At 37.8% G+C, this 22,762-nt stretch overlaps 1 protein-coding gene across 2 annotated transcripts in view; it reads left to right on the plus strand.

The window, feature by feature from the left end:
- Positions 1-5,133: 5,133 nt before the first annotated feature.
- Positions 5,134-22,762, plus strand: part of agla (amylo-alpha-1, 6-glucosidase, 4-alpha-glucanotransferase a) — a 48,843-nt gene continuing 31,214 nt past the window's right edge. For both annotated transcript variants that reach the window (XM_040142973.1, XM_040142974.1), the window contains exons 1-4: positions 5,134-5,253; positions 12,729-12,856; positions 20,117-20,327; positions 21,254-21,423. In XM_040142973.1, the coding sequence (XP_039998907.1) occupies positions 12,769-12,856; positions 20,117-20,327; positions 21,254-21,423 (469 nt within the window). In that variant the 5' untranslated portion in view covers positions 5,134-5,253; positions 12,729-12,768. The remainder of the gene's footprint in view (positions 5,254-12,728; positions 12,857-20,116; positions 20,328-21,253; positions 21,424-22,762) is intronic.

Raw genomic sequence — 22,762 nt, forward strand, 5'->3', positions numbered from 1 at the left:
CAAGTCAAAGGAGTTTTAACACTGCATTAATTCAATTCAATTCAATTCAGTTTTATTTATATAGCGCCAAATCATAACAGAGGTTATTTCAGGGCACTTTTCATGTACAGCAGGTCTAGACCATACTCTTTATAGTTATATTTACAGAGACCCAACATTCCCAAAAGAACAAGCACTTTAGGATGGATCTATCCAGAGAAAGCTGATCACCAGGTCAGAATGCCGAAAAAACTTTTTCAGTTGTCTGTGTTTATGGGCCCATGGAGCAGGAGCATTAGAGACTTTCCCTGACTGAGATAACTGATTCCCTGTACACAAAAATGGCATCACAATATGACACTGATGGGGCTCTTCTGGACCTTTTACCTTTTATTGGACCAAAGTCAAATAGTGATAATAGAAAGAATAATATCTCAGTGTTTCAATTAAACTAAAAAAAATGTATTTATTGTTTTACAGCTGTTTCTTTTGTATTATTGTATGCTGTGTGGTAAAATATCACACAGTAGAGCACCATTCCCAGGGGAAAGGTTCATTTGGTCCCTGGTGGTTCCCAAACTTTTCTGTCAAGCACCCCTTTGGAAACTGAAATATAGTGATGCAATGTTCAGTGATTCAGATTCACAGACCTTTTTCAAATCAGATATTTTGACTTGTCTTGGCAGGTAAAGTGCAGCTGGAGCTAATAATGATGACTTCATTCCAGCAGTTTTTGCAATGTAGTGCGGCAATTAGTAGAGTAATTAGTTACTCCTGCTTTTGATAGGCCAAAATGCATACTGTGAAAAATCTCTATGTAACTTTGATTACACTTCATATTTACCCCTGGTCATCTGGCATAGAAAGTGATTGATGACTGGAAAAATAGGTAAGAAATTAGGTGTCTTTTACCACAATAACAGAGGAAATGGTTGCTGTTAAAGAGTGTGTTTTATGCACATTTTATTGACAAATGGCCAAAATACACTGAGTAGTTGTTTAAAACTAGATTCATCTCCTGAGTTCCTCAGAGATTATTTGAAATGCATCAAATAGGTTAGGTGTGAAAGCAACCCAAGATGGATAACTGTTTAATGCTGCTCGAAGTACCAGGCAAAAGCAGGGAGGGGGCGCTGTCCTTCCTATCCTAACAGAGTAGAAGCTTTTTAGAGTTTCTGGAGATGGTAGATGGTTTTACATTTGGCAGAAGTGGATGCAGTAGTGAGTGTACTATCAATTTACCAAGCTTCCTGTGAAGATAAATTTGCACCTGGGTGTTTGCACTTTGGAATTTGGATTTGTATTGAAATATTAACAAAAGTATCAACTTTAGCTCAGAAATCTTTTAAAAATTGCAAGTTTGTAGAAATCTAATCATGTGATCTATACAACTGATATTATGTTTTATACTGTACATATAAAATAAACTACAAATTATTTGTAATATTTATGTGCTACTATCAAAGTCATGCAAAGAAATAGACTGCACTGAGCATTATATATACATCAAACAGCTGTTTTCCTGGCGTGTGTATAAGAGAACTGAGAACTGTTGTTCTGTTCAACTAGTGAGGTCATATGTTACTGCTGACCAATCAGACATCCTTGCCAGAACTGTTTGTCTGGCCATTCAAACCTGCTGTAGAGCTTTGATCCCAAAGTTTCTATAATATACTAATTACAAATGCGAGATAAGATAAAATGAATTTTATTGATCCCATGGAGGGAAATTTGTAACGTTACAGCAGCAGCTAGATAAAGACTAGGGTAGGTATCAAGCGTAGTTACAAGAGAAAAAATATTTTTCATCATCAGTGTATTTAAATGAGGTGTAATATTGCACATCATTTACATGTATAATAACGCACATTGTTAAAATGAAGTGTACATACACATACATCGAGAGTGATCTTCCCTAAGGATGAAAGCTTGGCCATCATCCCTCTCTCTCCCACCTACTCCACTGTATCCAGGGGGAATCCCAAGACAGGGCCTGCCCTCTTGACCAGTTTATTTAGTCTCTCCGTGTCTGCTGTTGCGACGCTGCTGCCCCAAGAGACCAATCCATAGCAAATGGCTGACGCCGCCACAGTGTCATAAAAAGTCTTAAGGAGTGCCCCCTGGACGCCAAAAGACCTGAGTCTCCTCAGCAGATGAAGTCTGCTCTTGTTAGTCAAAGAATGTTACCAACACATTGTTTTCATTATTGATATAAAGAAGATTTTTGCTGTGTGCTTCTTTAATGTAACTACAAGATAAAAACTTACTTGGGTCAGCTGTGATGACTGTGACCATGATGATTATAAGAATGTAGTAATGATGCACTGCTAAAATGCATTTACTCAATAAGCAGAAGAGACATGACAAAGTCAAAGATTAAAACCTGCCATCTCACAATGAAACTACTGCACAATTCGACATACCTCATTACACAGAGCTACTAAAAACAGTTCTTGAGAGTGCTTTTAACAAAAAAGACTTGTAACAATGGTTACATCGACAGAGAAAGGAAACGTAACAGCTCACTGATCACTAAATTCTATGACATTTTCAAAAACTTTGTTGCAAAGTTGGTGAAGGAGAACGTCTTGGATGCCAAAGAGCAACCATCCAAAGGAGAGTAACTGATTGCAATTTTATGCCAGGGTTTGTTAGTGATAAGTCTTATGAAATACTTAAACTTCTGCCTTTTTGTCTGCTGCTGTGCAGGGAAACCACATCCTGTGATTTACAGCAGTTAATTTACAGAATATTGGCATCAGTGGACCAAAAGTGTTTTCTGTCAAGACTGTGAACAAAGTAATAGAGAAATGGTTAATCATGCCTTGGTTTTATTGTGTAGAAGTTTATTGCTGTTAGATCTCTGCTAACAAATACATTCTCTACTTTCTTTGCAATGCCAAAGTATCAAAGTCTGAACTAGTGCTATTTCGTCATGTGAATTCATGCCACAAATTCAACAATAATGATCTTTGTGATCAATTTGATGGCTGCACATTGCATGTGTAAGCGTAATTTAAACACAGCTTTATATAGACCCAGATGTTTCAGGTGTGAAAATCCACATTTTCGGGCCCTGCTGCCATGTCCCAACTTCACTTCTGGTCCCCTACCACCATCATGTGGTACAACAGATGAAAGATGAACATATTCAATTCAATTCATTCAAGTGAGTACTGTATGATTTAGAAAATGTGCAATTAAATATGTGAATTAAGTTACACTTTCTGTGTTTTTAAAATATTTTTCATCAGGTGTTTTATGAGAACAACTATATAGAATATGCAGAACATTTCAATGAATACAGTGGAATTTAATTGAGACTAGAGATCAAACTTGATGACAAAGCAGGAAGACAACAGAGGTTTTTCACAAAGTTATTATTGATAAACAAGTAAGTGATAATGCATTTTTGTTACTGTACTGAAATGAAAATCTTCGAAGTTAAAGGCATAAAAAACTAATTCCACAGTCAAAATATGGACAATATGAGCCACACTGTGGCTCATATGAGGACTGTTAAATTTTTTCATTGCTCCACTGGCTTTTCACCCAGGTATACCGACAAAATGCAAACATATAGTCAAACATATTAAATGCTACTGCAACATTATGCACTTTTGGGAAAACACAGACACTGTGCCCCAGTTCCTTACTGTAATGTATACACTGTATAGTAATGTTGACAGTGTAGTGTTGACAGCTAGTATGCAAGATATTCATGCGTGTTATGGAAATTCAGGAAATGATACAGGATGCACACAAATAGATAGCCATATTTCACATTTTCATTTATATATTTATACATTTGAAAATAAGAGGGAGCAAGCAAAAAAAAAAAGCATGAAAGTACTTAATATTTTGTTATTTTGTTTTGTGAAATGCCCTAGAGCATCTTATTCTATTATAGGTTTTAATAGTTTTGAGTTTAATTTCCCCAACAGAGTCCAACAGTATATTCTGCAATATTCTGCCATGACAGATTTCTGTATTTTCTGTTTTTTTTGTTCTTCTCGTACTGGTTGAAATGGGCAGGGCCAAGTTGGACAATGAGACGTCACGTTCCATTCACCAAATAAGATTTAGCAACATTTGCATCAGAATCTGTAGCAGCTGTGGTATTTGCTTATGTTGCCAGCACTGTAAATCAAATTTGATCAAATCACACCCACACAGTCCTGATGAAGTAGATTAGCTGAGGATGTTAAACTCTAATACCTGAATGAATGAAAATGTTTTAGTGGGCACCCTGCAAAGAAGAAATAAAGCGAAGAAGAGTTTGATCAGTCTGGTTTTCAACTGAAGGTTTTAGTTTCCCTGCTCAAAATGCTATTACAGAGGCTTTTCCACCATGACAAAAATAACCTGAAGACATGATGACATAACACTGGCTTTATTTTACTAACCAGTGCTCTTGCAGTACGTGCCTGGTGCTGCTCTCTGTCTGGCCAACAACTGCACTGCAGTGCCAGGTTATGTAACTCCCTTGTCTGTTTGTGTGTGTACATAATGTATGTATCTGGTAAAGCTTAGATATAGCAACCCAGAAATAATGCAACTGAATGCTCTTTGTGAACATTATAGCAGCAATTTCCAATTAGATGTTATCATTTATTAATGTTAATATGTCAGATTACATCAAGTACCACAGCACTGCTGATATACCTTTGCAATCCAGCAGAGAAGATTGTCAAGACTTTATTAAAATACTTGACAAATAGATCACAACTTTTAAGTTTAAAATGATGTGAAAATTCACGGCAAGAAAATAATGATTGTGTCCATTGACAACTAACCTGTATTGAATATGTGCGTATCAGAAATATGGGGTTTCTTTAGCCAATATAGAAGCTATGTGATTGGTTTTGCGTCTAAAAATGTAAATAACATTGTTCAGTATTTCAGCAACCACCACTGAATTTGAATTAAGTAATACAGTAAATGGCTAACTATTTCAAGACAATGCCTAGACACGGTATAAGTCTGACAGAGGCTACTGCGCAGCTTTCAAGACGAATGTTTGTAGTGAAACTTATATACACAGTAAATAAACACAAATGTTTTTCACGTTTCCCTGGGTAAAAAAAGGTTTGAAGGCAGGAAATTTTCTTGTTACACCCCCCGGTTCTCGGGTTATTACGGTAATAGCCCTAGGTTCCGGACCACGCCCCCACAATTCAGCCGTTGTCCATCGGTCTGTTGAGGACAAAACCAAGCTGTTTCGCTGCAAACTGTCCTCCTGTTTCTGTGACCGACCGAAGACACAACTGACAGGTGAACGGGAATGGACATTTAAACATGGTTTTGCATTGTCAAATATTAAGTTTATAGGAGTTTTATCCCCAGCTATAGACTGGCAGGTCGGAGTATAAATTATTAGCTACGTTAGCTAGGTGAAGTACGTTTAGCTATCTGTTATAATCTTAACGTTAACTTAACGCGTTTTACTTTGCGCTTGGTAATTCAGCTTTACACCTTAATATGGGAAAATACATTTTCGCCTGTTTTGAGACAACGAATGCTGATAACCATGTAAAAATGCGTAGGTTAACTAACGTTTTTAACGTTACCTTGCTTCACGACGATGGTACTTTATGTTGCCACATGAAACATTTTATCAGAATATACGACCCATTTTCAAGTTCGAAATCAATAAGACCCACCAAGCTTTACTTTCTTCAGTAAAATTCCGACTTGACAGCACCGTCCACTGCAGTGCATCCCGGAGAGATGGCGACTGTATGACATACCAAGTGAAACATAACTTAATTTTAATTATTTATTTTAAAATACGGTGCCTTTGTTAAATTATGCGTTTGCCGAATTGTTAAGTGGTCACTAACAAATAAACTGGGACTTTGCATTATGTTTTGTAGACAATAAGGGTAGTGAGCAAGGCAACATTAAACTATCACTCTTTTGAATGGAATTTGGAATCCAGCCACAAACGGGATGTTCGCTTTGCAGCTTCTTGCATTACCGTGACAAATAATTATCAGCCATCATCTTAATTTAATTCTACGTCTGTATCTCTGTTTGTTACATTGTGTTGGTATGGACCCAAAGTGCCATGCAAACTGTCGTGGTTGGAGTTTTATAAATAGATAGTGTGACATTAACGGCTGGATTCCTGACCTTGTTCTGAGCTACCGAATCACTGCGCAGACTCAGAGTGAGGTTCAGTGGGGTTCAGTGACTCTGGATACATCAACCTGCTGCAGTTACTGCGGAACTGAACCCAAAGCTTTGATTTGTTCCTGCGTGCAAGTCTGGGCTTCTCTATAGCTCCTGCTCAAACCACTGTTCAAGACCTTGTTAGGGCCTGTAGGGGTGGAGTCTAGGGACTCTGATTCTAGTCATTTGAGGGTTATTTAGATATTAGTGTACTGCATTGTCCCATCTTCTAGAAGCATGCTGTGTAACTAGCTTATGTCAATCGGAAAATTCAGCTATAGTCCTTGAAAATCTGATTTTACATTGTAAAATACAATTTCTTTTTTTTCAGATTGTGCACTCTAAGGTAAAAAACAGTACAAACAGTTATTTGCAATTTTTTGGATGTATTCCCATTATCCCATATGCAAAAATATTTAGTGGTGTGTGAAGTATTCATATCTTTACTTTTAAGTAAACATAGTAGTTCCACACTATAAAAATACTCTATTAAGAAAAAGTCCTGCATTCAAAATTTTTAGAGATATAAACAACATTTACTAATAGTATACAAAGTAAAACATTATTTTGCATAATGCTGGTGTCAGAATTTTGTAGTATTGTATTTAATATATCTTTTGTTATCACTAACAAATTAATGTGCATGTGCAATGTGCAGGTCAGCAACATTTTAATTTTATAGTTGGTTAATTTGGAATTTAAAAAAAAAAGTTTGTGTCCAAAATCAGTTTTTAGCAGTAGCAACTGTCTGTTTGAATTTAGGTACAGTAGGACTTTTGGAACCCACTGTACATACTTCATGGTATGTAAAGTATTAGGAATAAGTTCCTCATGTTGCGTTACAACAGTTTGCACAATGCATGTCTCAATCATCTTCTAAAATTGCCTAAAAATCCTTGCTTAACATTTAACCCTTCTTTTTTCAAATGAAGACAAATACAAACAACATAATACAACCACTATAAATAAATAAATCAGTAAATAAAATTCACCACATACAGAGGAACAAACAAATAACACAAAATCGGACATAAACATCAAATCAGACATAAATGCTACACATTTACTTCCAAGCCTAACAACAAAATATAAAAAATAAATACTGAGTTCTCATTATCATATACAAATTAATGATATTATGTGGATTATTAGAATGGGAAATAGAGACAAATTTATTAATAACAGATACACACTTCTTACTAATTCTCAGCTACAATGAACTTCTCCCAACAGTTAAAATAATTTTTAGTACCTTTATTTCCATTTGCTATATACACTTCCGAAATAAAGTGACGTTTGAGAAAAATTCTAAATTGACTGATATTCAAGGAATCCCATTCAGCTTAAAAAACAAACCTTTTCCCTAATAAAAAAATACTAAAATAATAAAATTAATAACATAACTATTTGTTTCTGTAACATCTCCCAGTACAACCAAGAAAAGGTTTGTATGTAAGCTCAGCTTGATTGTTAAACACATCTTTTGAACCTTCCTCCAAAAGGCAGACACAACATGACCAAAACAAGGGATTATGCTTATCTTCTGTCTTTTCAACCGCTTTGTGTTTCTTATAGCAGGCTGGCATACTAAGAACTTTGTCATACCTTTATTAATTTTTCATTTTCCAGTGTGTTTTTAAGATTGATTGTATGAGTGAAGGCAAAGGATTATACCAAATGTTTCATAAACTAATTATACCTCAAGAATTGCCCATAGTCATTCACTATATCATTTATAAACCAAACATGAGACTTTTGGACCCCACTGTATTTTCCCAAAAAATAGTTCCCCTGCAATTAAAATGTTAGAATTAAGCCATATAACTTGCAGAATGTTTGTATATTCCCAGTTTTAAGTCCTTCCATATACTGATTGCATCTAACTTTAATAGATAATATTTTTATGGCCATTATAAATAAATATGGAGACAGTGGGCATTCTTGTTTTACTTATCTTAAAAGGGGCACAAACATATAAATATAACCATTATTAATTATCCTGCAACTTTTATTTTATAGAACTTTAACCCAATTAATCAGTCATTTGCTAAAACTGAAAAAACCAAAGTGTAAAATAAAATCTAAATGGATTTTATCAAAGGCCTTCTCCAAATTGGCAACAAAAATTAAACCTGGTCTATTACTTAACTCATAATTTTAAATAATCTGCAACAACTGTCTAATGTTATTCCCAATATAACGACCCCACAAAAATCCCAATTGATCTTGGTGAATAATACTTGTCAACACCCTCTTCATGTGCTGAGCTATACATTTTGCTAGTATCTTAATATGATATGACTGATAACATTTGAAGTGTTAGTGCTCTCCAGCTCTTAACATTCAAAGGATCTTTGTATTGGCCATTAGATGCTTGCTTAAGTAAAAATTAGACAACACCTTCTTTTTAAGAGTCAGACCCAGTGCTATTAGAAAAATCATTACAAGAAAGCAGTGGGCCCACAATCAAAGAATAATTGATAAAACTCAGTAGGTTTTCTTTCTATTCCAGGTGTTTTTAAAGTAAATGGCCTGCACTTATATAGCGCTTTTCTAATCTTATAGACCACTGAAAGCGCTGTACAGTACATTCACACCCCCACTCATACATCCCATTCACACATACACTCACATACTGATGGCACAGCCATCAGGGCAATTTGGGGTTCAGTATTTTGCCCCCCAGTCTGCATGTCAGACTGGGGGGCCAACCAACTTTCCGAGTGGAGGACAACCCGCTCTACCTCCTGAGCCACAGCTGCCCATTTACAGGATATTACTGCAGAAGAAAGTTCCTTTTTTGAAATCCAAGCCTCGCATTTTAAAAATTTAAAAGCTGAAGAGGTGGTGACTGAAATGAAAAGATTTTAGAAAAACATTAATTTTTAAATGTTTTTCTTAGAATAATTACTGTGTTGAAGGTTCAGAAAGATTTTTGAACATTTTTCTTCTTTTTTTCATCCAATCTGTGCTTTTATAGTAATAACTTTTATGTTAGCAATTTTGTACTACCTTTTGTTTATTTTCCAGGTCGTTTAACAGATATCTAGATACATCAAAGGCATTGTCAATACTTTGAGTCAACTGCTAAATATCAGCCGCTAACAACTATTCTTTTAATTTCATATTCTTATATCTCCAGGAGGAATAAGCAATTGCATATCCTCTAAAGCTACATTTAAATGCATCCCAAATTAAAGGATTTTCTGTGCCAGTATTGTGTACAAACATTTCTTTGATTGACTTTTCAGTCTTTCTAACAAATTAGTTATTTTGAAGATGACTGGTTAAATGTCAAATGTCCTGGTTCTTGTACATTTTCTGTTGTTGAAATATCCAAAATCCAATAAAAATGGATCGTAATTTATCATCTATTGATACCCTGACTACTTTTGAAATAAGAGAAAAGGATATTAAAAAATAATGAATTCTACTGGCCTGGTTATGCCTTCCCCAAATTCAGGATCTAGTCAAATAAGGGTTTTTCAGGGTGACATGGTACAGTGTTTAGCACTGTTGCCTCGTAGGAAGAAGGTTCTGGGTTCGAACATGCTGGCCGGCCAGAGCATTTTTGCTAAGCCTTAGGACTTGATCTTAAAACTTGGAGCTGGTAAACTTAACATGTGCTCTTTGTTTATCTTATCCCTTGTGTTGCCCCAGCCTGTGTACTTGTTCTGCTGAATTGTTTAACTGCGTGAATGTTCTCACAAGGGCCTCCGATATTTCGTAAGTTTCTTTCTCTTTCTCCTATTCTCATTATCAGCAGGTTATTTGTCATTTTCCTACACTGGAGATCCAGCAGTCATTTTGAGTTTTCCATTTTTTTTTCAGTTGGGCTGTTGTTACACTCCAAATTGGCAACATCCTTCTTCAACACTGATGTTCCTTCTTGAGTTCTTCGATGAGAGCATGGCAATATTACATTGTCTTCACTCTGAAAAATCAGATATTAAATCCTTTATCATGTCCAATGTCTGAGGTTGATCAGAAATGGTGTGCAAAATATCCCAATCCTCAGCAGTGAAACTTACATTCCCAACAGAGTCCCTCAAGGACAAACCGCTTAGAGTCCCACTGTCCAACTTGTGGCTTTTTGATTAGGTTACAGTTGAAAGTCCAAGAGAAGGGGAAAAGTTTGTAGAGGCAAACTATACCTGGGCAAATGGATAATCACCTGCTGTCTTCAAAATACAGAAAATACAGATTGACGTGCTTCAAAATCCACCAAGCAGGACTATAGTTTTATTAAGAAGAACAACAGTCTCCTGTAACTACTGGAGCTTATATTTTTCAAATAGTACAGTAAATTGGGATGAGTTAGATGTGCTGCCTCAGCCTTTTTTTTGACATTTAAACCTTCCTCATGCCAGTTAACAATATTTCCCAATCTTTTTTATTTCTGTCATGTACCTGTTGTTAAGTTCCACCTTGTGAATGCTGGTCATTTATGTCACTGCATTTTATGTTTGGGATATGTTCTCATGATTTCCCTGACTTCTCCCCTTGACTTTTTAAATTAGGAGTTATTTGACTGATGCATCTGTAGTTTTGTAGCTGTTTTTGTTTTCTTATGTTACTTTAAAAGCTTGCATATTGATCAAAGTTCTGATTGCCAGACCTCTGATAACTGAGCAGATAGTTGGCATTCAACCTACTGTTGTATGACACACATCTGTAGCAGGTTTTGTAAATGTGCTCTTCTTTGAGGTACAGTTTCTTCTTTAAATTGTGCAGCCTAACCTATTTGTCTCTCAGTAGCTTGTTGCAGTATTGTTAGTTATTACTGTTAGTTAGTATTATTATCTGCAATCTGACTGTAAACTGAAGATGCAGCGGTTATTTAAGTATTGCGATGGATCGTAGGTTAATTGGATGGAAAATATCCCTAAAAACAAGGTTCACTATGTTTCGCTAGGAGTCCTCTAATTTCATAGCATTACATTGCCATTTTCAGAGGCATCATTGAAATGTAACTATTCCATAGAGTGCTAACATTTTTGAAGAGGATTAGTGTGTATCATTATGGACTCTATGTATAGTTTTGTTATTTCTCACTGTGTAGGGTACATTAATGGAAATCAAAGGTCAGCATAAATAAACTGCTGTACAGCCACAAACTGCAGACGTTATTATTAAGTTATATATACAGCACTATTGTACTTACTGCTTTTTTTGTGTGAGTATGTATTTGAGTATGTTTTGTTAGATGGTTTTACGATGGTGACTGTGAAGGTAATAGCATATCAGTGGTGTAGTGAGTTTAGTGGCCCGATGGCCAGTATAACACAGGGTATACTGTGATGATTCCCTTCCAGGCCCCTGCCAACCTGATGTGGAGTGAAATCCCATAAGCACCAGCACACTCACTAACACATATAGTACATGCACAAATGCATCCTATAGGAAGCCACTACGTTCCATGCTTCATAATACAGACAAAGAGTGCACAAGGTGAAAAAACGTATTTCATTGCAGTTATACGCCACCTATTATTTGTGAAACGGAATCACCGAAGTGAAAGTTCTGTCACAAATCTATATTGTGACGTATCCTTGCACGTTCTTAAGTAGTTGTACGGAAATCCTGGAGCTGTCTCTGTGGGTATATGGCATATAGCTGGATATCATATTTACTACACCACTGTAGCATATGATTCACATCATTTTCATACTCATCAAACCATTCAGTGAGCCCTGTGACTTGTATAGAAGCATCTGCATTTGTTATGTTTCTCTACTCATTTACTCAGGTTTTTCTTTCATTTGTCACCTGTAATATTGACGCTGAAAGTGCACATACTGAATGCCTATCACAAGAAACTCACCTAAATAACTCTGAAGCACAATTCCTAAAATCTCCAAAATACAATATAGTGTTTTCAGTTTCTTACATTAAACAAGGGGTGTGCCCTTTCTGATTGATAAACAAATACTTTCTTAATAGCTCAATATTGGACCCACAGAGAACATACATCATAATACATGCCTCAATAAATAATGACACGTTTATAATTGAGAACCTACAGTATACAGTATAAAATGCATACAGTACACATAAAACAATGAAGCTACATAAAATGAGGTTGTTTGGACTACTTTCAAAAACTTGGAGAACCTGAGGCAAAGAAACAGCACTGGATTGTGACAAGAAATTAAGAGACATAAGAAACTTTTGAAAAACTTTTGACCCTGGATATCTGCACTCTTTTTTTTCAGTAACAACAGTTCAGCCAGTAGAAATTCAGTAGATAAGCTTAATGATAATTTTTGTTACAAGTGATCAGTGGTGGGTTGGATTTCCTTTTTTAATCCTACGCATTTCTCGCTAAGACTTGGTGATGTGCAAAAACCTTTTGGAACTTTTGACCCTGGATTTTTTCCATTGGACACAACACAACCTCAGTGCAATTTGAATACAATGTCAAGGTAACAGATTGGTAGTGAATTCCACTGAATTCACAGAAATGCTGCCCTCATCATTCAGGGATGTAATAGGCAAGGAACTAAAAAAAAATAGTCTTGATTATTTGAAAATGGTAGATATATCATTTTTAAACCTATCTTTCCTCTTTACAGGAGGCCAGGGATCAGTTAACTTTGAAGAGATCTTCCGAAGATGTTACCTCAACACCTGAAGCAGATCAGAGTCCTAATGCTGAACGACAAGGAGAATTTAGAGAGGATGCTGTTCAGACTTGAACAAGGTAATGCTTCTTTTACAAAACCATCTTCCACTTACTAAAGAACAAGAAATGGGCTGCTCAGTAGCACTGTTAAAATTAGTCAAAAGTGATATTAGATTATTCCTTCTAAAATATTACATAGGTTTGAACGATTTGAATATCTGTTTTTGTGCATTATGTTCATAAGAGGGCACACCAATAGAATTGAGAGACACAGCTACTTGGGTGCATATTTTAAGATGTGCCCTCAGGTTGCTAGTGCTGGAATGGTAGGCTAAATGTCGCTTACATAACTTGCATACAGCTTTATCTCAGTGTTCCACAATTTTGCTATCTACTGACAAAATCCACACAGTTATTGAATTATTTGCTTGTTTCAGCTTGACCTACATTTCATTTTGAATCAATCAAAGTGACGTTGTGTGACTCCTGTTCATCATGCAGTGCATTCAGTGCAATGGCCCATGCCCACGCCAGAACTTGACAGGCAGATAGCCACGGTGGTGTTGCCTTTTTTTCCACAATCTAATTTCCAATCGAATGTCTGTTGTTTTTTTGTTTCACAATTCGATTATATAATCACATTTAGTGCTGAGACTTGGTAATGGTGAAATAGCAAAACGATTTACCAGCAACTATTATATGTTCTACCTTGTATACAGTGTATTATTATGGAAGAGGATTCTACTGCAGTATTCAACCTGGATATGTACATTATATCTTTTAGCTTGAAGCTGCCAGTAATTGATATTTTGTGCTCGTATTCAACACCTTTTACCTGTGGCCAATGTCATCACGAAAAAAAAAAACTGAACAAAAAAAAACTAGACCACAACTTTGCCATCACACCTCTGATCCAAGATATTACTCTCCTAGCTACTATGACCCACTAGCTAACAGTCAAGACAGGGGTTATGTAATGTAAGGTTTTAGGTGGTCACAAATCACATTTGATTGGATAAATTTATGCATATGACGTGAGTGCAGAAAATAAAGGACTTCAGCTTTTCACAGGAAAAGAAAAGAGAGATATATAAATAGTCTGAAATGCTTTTTTGACAGGTGCCAAGAGATAACAGAAAAGTTAATGCAGGGACCAGGGCAGGGCAGGGCAGGCCTACTGATGAGGAGGGTAGCGTCCAGTTTTTAAAGGTCCATTCATCTCTACTTCATATTGATGTCTCTGTTGATATCAATATCCCATTCAACACAGAGTAGGGCAAGGTTGGAGAGTCAGGCCTTGTTCATACATGACTGTATGTAGGTCTTGATGAGTTTTTGTCAGCTAAACGTCCAATCAGCGTTGGTGCTGGTGACAGGAATTGTCTTGTATATTATGTGCAGCACTGAAAGTCGTGGGTATGCATGATGTCATTGGAAATGAGAAATGGCAGGACAGTGTCAGTGTCAAGATCCATTGACAGCTCAGAGTACATTGTGCCAAAGGAGAGAAACCCTTTCACTCTCTCCTCTGGCTTACATATACACTCATAATAAAACTGTGCGAGACACAGCATTTTTTCTTCAGCACCAGGAAGGTCAAAACGTTTGGGGTTGAGCACAGAAACCACTGATGCCATCTTCCTGAAATCTTCAAAATAATTCTCAAATTGCTCCAAAAAAAATATTAAGAATGTAGAACTACACTTTATTTTTAAAGTGATCCCTGGCTTCCTGGATTGTGTTTTGCTGTGTTCTTAATTGTGTCAAAGGCATCATCTGTTCGCTATTCCCTTACTTGAGCCATGCAGGTGTTGAGGAGATCCATGATAGTGTTAACATGCAGCAACTCTTTTTGCAAGTAGTTGAGATAAAACATATAGTATGTATCTTTCAACAGAAAACTCCAAAACACTAGCATGAACTTGAATTCAAATGCTCATCTAGGTGAGAATCCCTTGGACTTCAGATGCAGCCTCTGGTGATGTGTGGCTGTGATGTGAGGCCTGTTTCCTGGATGGCTATCTCGTGTCTGAAAGGCTTTTAACGGTTAAGGCAGTTCTGTCCAAATTCATATTTTCCTGCTCTTCCTCCCATATTTTAAATCTGTGAAAGGCTTGAAGTCAAAAAACATTACAAGCTTTCTAGAGTACCAAAAAATTATTTTGCAGTACTTAATGAGCATGCATCATCCGGCAATGTTAAACTGAGGTTGGGTGCGCAGCAATGTATGTAGAATGTTTTGTCAGAGCAATTTTGTTTGATCCTGGCCTCCAGCCTTTTTATGTGCCCGGACATATTCTTGCACCATCATAAGCGTGGCCTCTCAAGAGATTTTCATTAAGACCGAGTTCAATGATTGCATTTACCAAGCTATTGTAAAAGGCTTCGGCACTGCTGTCTGGCAGCTTTTCAAATTTCACAAAGCATTCTACACTGGCACCAGTTGCTGTGACACATCTCAGGGATTTAAAAAAAAAAAAAAAAAAAAAAAAAAAAAGATCCGTTCTTGTCACATCAATAGTGGACTCAACAATACCAGGAAGAAAATTGCTTGGTTAAAGATATATGTTACCTTTTTGTCAGCTGGAGTTTTCAGGTGCTGGTCTAGCACTGAATCATATATGCAAATAATTTCAGTAACTCAGTGAAGTTCCCTGCATTTACATGGAAACCTCCCAAACCAGCATACTCTCTGGGGCAACAAAATTTCAAATTCTGCCAGGCTAACAATAAAGTTGTGTCAATCATCCTGCAAACGATCCTCCTGTTGCTCTCCACTTACTGTTTCTGCTCTCAGTTCTTCAATCACTGTTATTCTGACTGAGTCAATATTTAGTTATTAAATATGTTTGTTCTGCCTCACAGTGAGCTTTTGGTCTTTTTTGTTTTTGAATCTTTTCCATCCATTTCTGTATGATGCCAAAATAAATCTGGGTCAGTCCAAACTCTACCTGTAGAATTACCACCAGATTTACTTCCAAACTTCCAACGGCAGCAGAAAATCATTTGGTGGGCCTTGAGCGAGTAAACTAACTACTGTCGCTCAACAAAAGAATTACACCTGCCAATTATACCACATGGGCTTGAATCATTGCTAATCTTTATCAAACAGGAAATTGTAAAACCCATTTTCATGCTGAATCACGGCCCTGGATTACATCAGTGGTAGGTGGCTGGTCTTTAAACAGATGTGGGTAGGTCGGACATTCCTCCAGCGGCAGGAAGTTAGCTGCATGGTTGGTTGGCAGGTCCATGGTAGAGTGTTAAGTCACGCCTTGTGCTGGACTGAGGTGGGCTTTGGATGGAAGCATTGCTTTCCAGATCTCGGTCAACCTCACCCTGTTGTGAAATGTCCCTTTGAGTGTCCAAGTTTTCGGTAGTTGTAGCCTCTCAGCTGTGGTCTGTCCATAGTTCCATCAGGCAGGAGGGCATTCAGAACAGGGGCTGAGTGACAGCTCAGCATGGTCCTCTTTAGATGTGGAGACACAGTAGAAATAATTTTACAGTGGAGCACAGGATGACAATAAAATTCCTTTTAGCTTCTGTGCTCCAGCTTAAATCCAAAATGGACACAGGTTTATGCTAAATCATTCTGAATTTTGTATTTTATAAGCATTTATAATTTTAAAAAAAATTAATTTTGGTTCCCAAAGCTTGTAAAGGAACTTAAGTGTTTTTCATATACAGTGAGAAACAATTTATAGGAAATTTATAGGAGAAAAAAAGTAGGTAGTGACCTTGTAGGATCCTTTATGAGCCCCCTGATGAATGTGGGCCCTGGGTCAGGTAAACAACCTGCCCCTCCATAAAACTCACGACTGGCAAGAACACAGGATTCACAGTGTCTGTAAAGCAGCGCACCCTATCTTAGTAACAAAATTGTTGAAGTCAGTGCCAACCTTTAGTAATCACAATACAGTTACGTTATGTATGGAATCTGCTGCCGGAGGAAGAGCACCAATCTTACAACCACGAGCTTCCTATTTTTTTCTGTTTTAGTCTACAAGTCTCAAATTTTGCATCTGACAATTTTCCATTATATTTTAAGTCTGTCACTGGTGGTTTTGTTGTCTTTGTCACTTACACCAGTTCATACAACAAACACCTCCATCAAACTCAACTTGGTTTCATGAAACCTTCGTATATCCTGATGTAGACAGTTCTACAGTTCATACAAATCCAAAAACAAAAGTTCTCTATATGTGTCAGTTAGATTACATTTGATTAAATATGGGTTCTGTGAACTAATGTTGGTCTATTTGGTTGTCATGACTTGAGAGTAATTAGGAAGCCCTGCTTTAAGGCTGTAGTACATATTCAGTATTTCAGATATTCAGTTCAATATGAATGGAAAATAAAGATAACCACTCACAGAAGTGGAGCACGTGTGTATTTGTGAGAGTGTTGGCTAAAAAAGGAGGAGCTAGTTGTGTTTAAGAGAGAAGTATACCACTTGACATTTACAGCACTCTGAACCTGATAGGGATTTTGTGATCTGCCAAATAAACTGGACTATATATAGCCAACTCTGGAGGACCAGGAAGTCTGACATTTTTTGGCAGATCTCACTATGACTCAGTGTTTGTGTTGAGGGTATATATTTGTATATTTGTATAATTCAAAGCAGCAGAGATGTGTCTGGTAAGAGTGTTTAAAAGGAGCTATATATAAGTTTTGCTAATGCTACATAGCCAATGCATTAACAGCTGTTTACTTACCAGTCTAGAAGAAACATTGCAAGTTCAGTATCAAACTTCATTCCTTTACCTGCCAAGAGCTGTCTCCAGTGGTGGAAAGCAACACCAATGTTAACTGTTGCTTTGCTTCAATTTCTATCATTTCTCATCTTCTACTGAAGTTACCATGCTAACCACCTAGACACAGCCCAGCCGGTTCATAAAATCACTTTCCAATAGCGACTCACTGCAGTGTCCAGGCTGCCCTGAAGAAGTGGCGCTGCTCAGAAGGCGTATTATAACCTCTGGTATTGTAAACGCAATGACAGCTGAAGCTCTTGGCAAGCGACTCACCCCCATTCACTCCCAGCATGAAACTACGGTTGGCGTTAGAAAAACGTACAAATAGCACCTTAAAGATGGGATTGCCCTGCGATTATGTTGCCAATAGTAACACAATGCAAGAATGCAAAATGTGGATGAGGGGAACAAGCAGAGAAACTCAAAAATTGATGTTAAGCACTGTACCACAAAGTGAATGAACCTATTCAAACATGTCAGTAATCACGTTAACGATAAATTCAGTCTTTAAGCAGTTGTATAGGTTGTGGACAAAATCACATAAGTTAATTGGGTTTTATCACTGGATGTATTGGGGGAGGGGACTCTCCAAGCTTCAGGTTTCAACATTGAATCCCCCTTTTTGATTTCTTTTTAATTATCACAAGTAACAAATGAACTCAAACCTCAGAGTTCAGAAACAACAAAAGTGAGTTTTTTTAAAATTCAGAGGTGAGGTTAGGAAGAGGAGTGGGGAAATTTGTACAGGGTGAAGGGAAGGTGGAAATCCTGAAAGTTGGAGACTGGTCACATTAGTGTGCAGACAGAGAAGGTCTGGTGGGGCAGAGGGGTGTGGGTAGCAGGTGGAGAGGGAGCCTTGAGGGAAATAAGCGATGCAGCAGTCAGGAGGTGGAGTAGATGAGCGGGCAGGCAGGGTAGGGAAGAGGGCTGATGAAAGGCAAGGCAAGCTAGAGGTCTGCAGTGTGGCAGACAGAAGGCTGGCAGGCGAGTAGTGGTCCTGGACACAGAAAGACAAATGTTAACATGAGTAAAGAGCACTGGATCAAACTTCAAATTTTTAGTTCTAAGCAGCCTTAGCGTAGTCTACCAGAATGGAGAGTACAACAATCTGGCAAAGAGTGGCTGTAGGACCAGAGAATATATACTGCAAACTTGTTGAGTTGATGGACTGCAGGTTTGCCGGCTGATTGGCACCAGGTGGCTGGGAGAGAGGGAGGAGCGTCATACCCCAGACACACACACACACACACACACACACACGGCCTAGGCCGTGACAGTTACTTTGCTTTTTAACAATTGTATTTTCCTAAATATGCAACCAAGTTTAAATCAACATGCATTGGAATGGCCATTTATACCGTACCATCCATTTTGCTGATTTAAAAAAGACATTGAGTGAGTTTTTTTCTGTATTACCTTGCTAATGTTCTGCCAAGTGTTCCCGCTGCCCCCGCTGACTTTCACTGGGCTTGCCCTTGGGTACTCTCCCCGCCTCTTGAGTTGGGGATGTTGGCCAGTGGTTTGCTTACCATAGGTCCCAGCTCGCCTCCACCTCCCTTTGTCAGTGTTGTTTGGGGTCCAAGCCTGTACCAGCGGTAATGGGAACCCTATTGTTATTTCTCAGGTTTTTTTTACCAGCAGGTGGCGCTATTATCAAGGTGAGCGTGTTTTGGCCAGTTACTCCCACAAAGCACATTATGCTTTCAAAGGGTTTATGTTTACGCATTCCCCGAAATTAGCTGAATCTCGATGTATAGGCCACACCCATCTCAGCCTATTTTTTTTTTTTTTGCAGGATTGAGAAATATGCAAAACCTACTTTTTCTAACTCCTCCTAGGTTGTAAGTCTGATCTACACAAAACTTTGCACATAAAATCTATGGACTCTCATGATAAAAAGTTATTTTTGATAATCCAAAAACTGCGCAAGTTATAAAGGAGCAATTTCCTATAGGTTTCAGTCAAAAAAGGAAGTTTTGCATTTCTTGGCAACAATCATTCCTATTAACACAAAACTCGGCACAGTACATTGAATTCCAATCTGCATAAATTGTTACACGTAGCATCTAAGGAACCTCATCTTTGTTGGCTCACTTACCCCAAGTTTTTGGGTACAACCTCACATTGAATTGGGAGGTTGTAGATTAGCCCACGTTTTGGGGTAAGTAACAGGTTCACTCTATGTCAAGTCCAGGGTTCCTCTCTAGAGTCAGTGTTTGGTTTGTCCGTTTTGGGCTACTGTACGTACATAGCAGTGCAAAATAGCGGGCTCGGTGGAAGAGGACCTGCTCCCTATGTAGATGGGAAGGGCTCGTGCTAAGCCAACGAAAACACAACAATTCTTAGTTTCAGGTGATTATACACTAATGAAAATATAATTATGAATATTCTATTCCATATCTGCCAATAGGTCCCCCTTAATCCTACACACTGGTCCTTTAATGTGTATACGTTCTCACATATCCACCATTGTTTAACTCTGTCTTATGTCTTTTGTTTTCTTATATCGCACCAATACCAACAACAACTACAACAAAGTGTTCTTTGTGTATGCCATAGTCAAAACATTTTGTCTCCTCAGGTTTTGAGCTGCAGTTCCGCCTGGGTCCGAGTCTTCAGGGCAGGAGGGTTTTGGTACACACCAACTACCCACTAGAAGGACAGCGGTTTGAACGAAACAACTTTCGTGTTTTGGCGTGGAACTACCCAACAGGAAGCGAGGATGACTCAGATAAATTTTGCTCTCTCGACCTCAAGATAGCTGGGTCCTATCAGTACTACTTTGGATATGGGTAAGACCCTCCTAATAATGGACTCCAGACTGTACATTCATACAATAGCGTCTTATTACCCTCATGAGAGAGTGATGTTTTGGCAAAAGAAAGGGGAAAATTGCTAGTTTCTTTCTGAATATTGCTTGGGAGTCTCTTCTCTGCCTAGGAATAATTATTTTCTGTTTAAACTGAATCCACCATACAGTCATGTATGACTGATACAAAAGGACATGCAGTAACACAACAACATGTACTACCTGTTAGAGTGATATAATGTTGTTTTCCTTCCAAAATGAAGAAGGAGTATGCTGGACACCAATAAACTCAGCTCTGCATTTACTCAAAATTAAACGAATACCAAAATACAAAACTAAAACAAATAAATAACTAAATGTCAATTAGTTCAACGATGGTCCAAACTGAGGTGGTATATGGCATTTCTGTTTTTCCTTTTTGATTCTATTTACAATTCCTCTGCCTGACCAATTCCTGACTACAATATACTGCTAGGCAGAAGATTTCTGATTTTGAGTGTATAGTTTTGTCCATTAAATTTTAATTCCATCTGTGTATTCCACACTGTGCTGTGGCTTCATTACATTGCATTCCGTCAATAAAAGCAGTGTGTGTCCTTTCTTTGATGTAATGTCCACCAGCAGCATCTCAATGCAGTTTTTTTGCCGAGGATCCTGACATGATTTGCAACTGCATGGTGCTTTTAGCTTAAAGGCAGTCTGTATTAAATTACAAAAGCAATGGAAAAATTTTTGACAGCTGCATAGATCTGTCTTTATTGATGGCTGTAGATCTCCTGTGATGTTTTTTATTTGAATTTTTGGTTGAAGTTTTAGTTTATAAAGGTGGTGTTATTTTCTGCTTTGCCATGCTCTATTAATTGTCACAATTATCACATATAAGTTGCTGACTTATTTTTTCTCTTGCAGAGACATAGAGCGGTCAGGAGGAGGATACATTGTGGTTGATCCTGTTCTTCATGTTGGAGCAGACAACCATGTCCTGCCATTAGACTGCATCACCATCCAGACCTACCTGTCCAAATGTCTGGGACACTTAGATGACTGGCCAGATAGACTGAGAGTAGCCAAGGAGTCAGGTGTGTGTGTGTGTGTGTGTGTGTGTGTGTGTGTGTGTGTGTGTGTGTTTGTGGGTTTTATTTATTTATTTTTTAAAACGACATAAAAGTTAGCAGTGCCCTTTAGTGGATAGTAGCCTCAGAAAAATAAAATTACCAGTGGAGCATAACAAGGAACACATTAACTAATCACTTCAACTCAAAAGGTGCTTAAACTGTACAAAGAGTTAATTTTGGTTGATTTATGTATCCATTATTTTTACTTTATTTAATAGTATTTTAGTTCATGCGGACAAATTAGCTGGACTAATTGACAAGATATAATGAATGGACAGTTTTCAACTCAAGTTTGACTTTGAGGTGAAAAAAAAACAAGAAATACATTTTACAGACGTGGGCAATCAGGATCCCTGTAGTGGTGATAATCATAATAACTGAAGCAGTGGGTATTGAACAGAATCATGGGGACAGTAGGTGGTTTGCAGTCACAGAGCCAGACTCTGTGGCACCAGGTGCAGAAATACCTGCAGAAAACGACAGGAGGAGAGATGAGAGAGATGAAGCACAAAAGCAAGAAACTATGGGAGAGAGAAGAAGTAAAGTTAGTTACAAGCATTAATGCGATATGAATGTGTACAGATGGAGAGGAACAGGAGGAGAGAGGAGCTCGGTGCATCATGGGAAGTCCCCCAGCCGTCTAGGCCTATAGCAGCATAACTAGGGGGTGGTTCAAGTCAAGCCTGAGCCAGCCCTAACTATAAACTTTATCAAAAAGGAAGGTTTTAAGCCTACTCTTATATGAAATGGGTGACTGCCTCCCTTCCCAAACTGGAAGATGGTTCCACAGCAGAGGAGCATGATAACTGAAGGCTCTGCCTCCCATTCTACTTTTGGAGACTCTAGGAACCACAAGTAAGCATGCATTCTGGGAGCACAGTGTTCTACTGGGGTAATAGGGTACTATCAGCTCTTTCAGAAATGATGGGGCCTGACCATAAAGAGCTTTGTAGGTGAGGAGGAGGATTTTAAATTCTATTCTGGATTTTACAGGGAGCCAATGCAGAGAAGCTAACACAGGAGAAATACTATCTCTTTTCCTAGTTTCTGTCAGTACTCTCCCTGCAGCATTCTGGATCAGCTGGAGAGTATTTAAAGATTTGTTGTGACAGTCTGATAATAAGGAGTTGCAATAATCCAGCCTAGAAGCCTCTCTTTCCTCTCTCCTAGAACATTTTGTCTCTTTTTGAGACCGGATGTGCCGGATTTTTGCATTGTTACTTGGGTGAAAAAAGGCAGTCCTTGAGAAAGAAAGCAGTCCTTAAAAAGTATGGTATGTTTCTTTATTAATTCTTAAGTTTGT

The sequence above is a fragment of the Xiphias gladius genome, chromosome 14, assembly GCF_016859285.1.
Source record: "Xiphias gladius isolate SHS-SW01 ecotype Sanya breed wild chromosome 14, ASM1685928v1, whole genome shotgun sequence".
In the NCBI taxonomy this organism is placed as follows: domain Eukaryota; kingdom Metazoa; phylum Chordata; class Actinopteri; order Istiophoriformes; family Xiphiidae; genus Xiphias; species Xiphias gladius.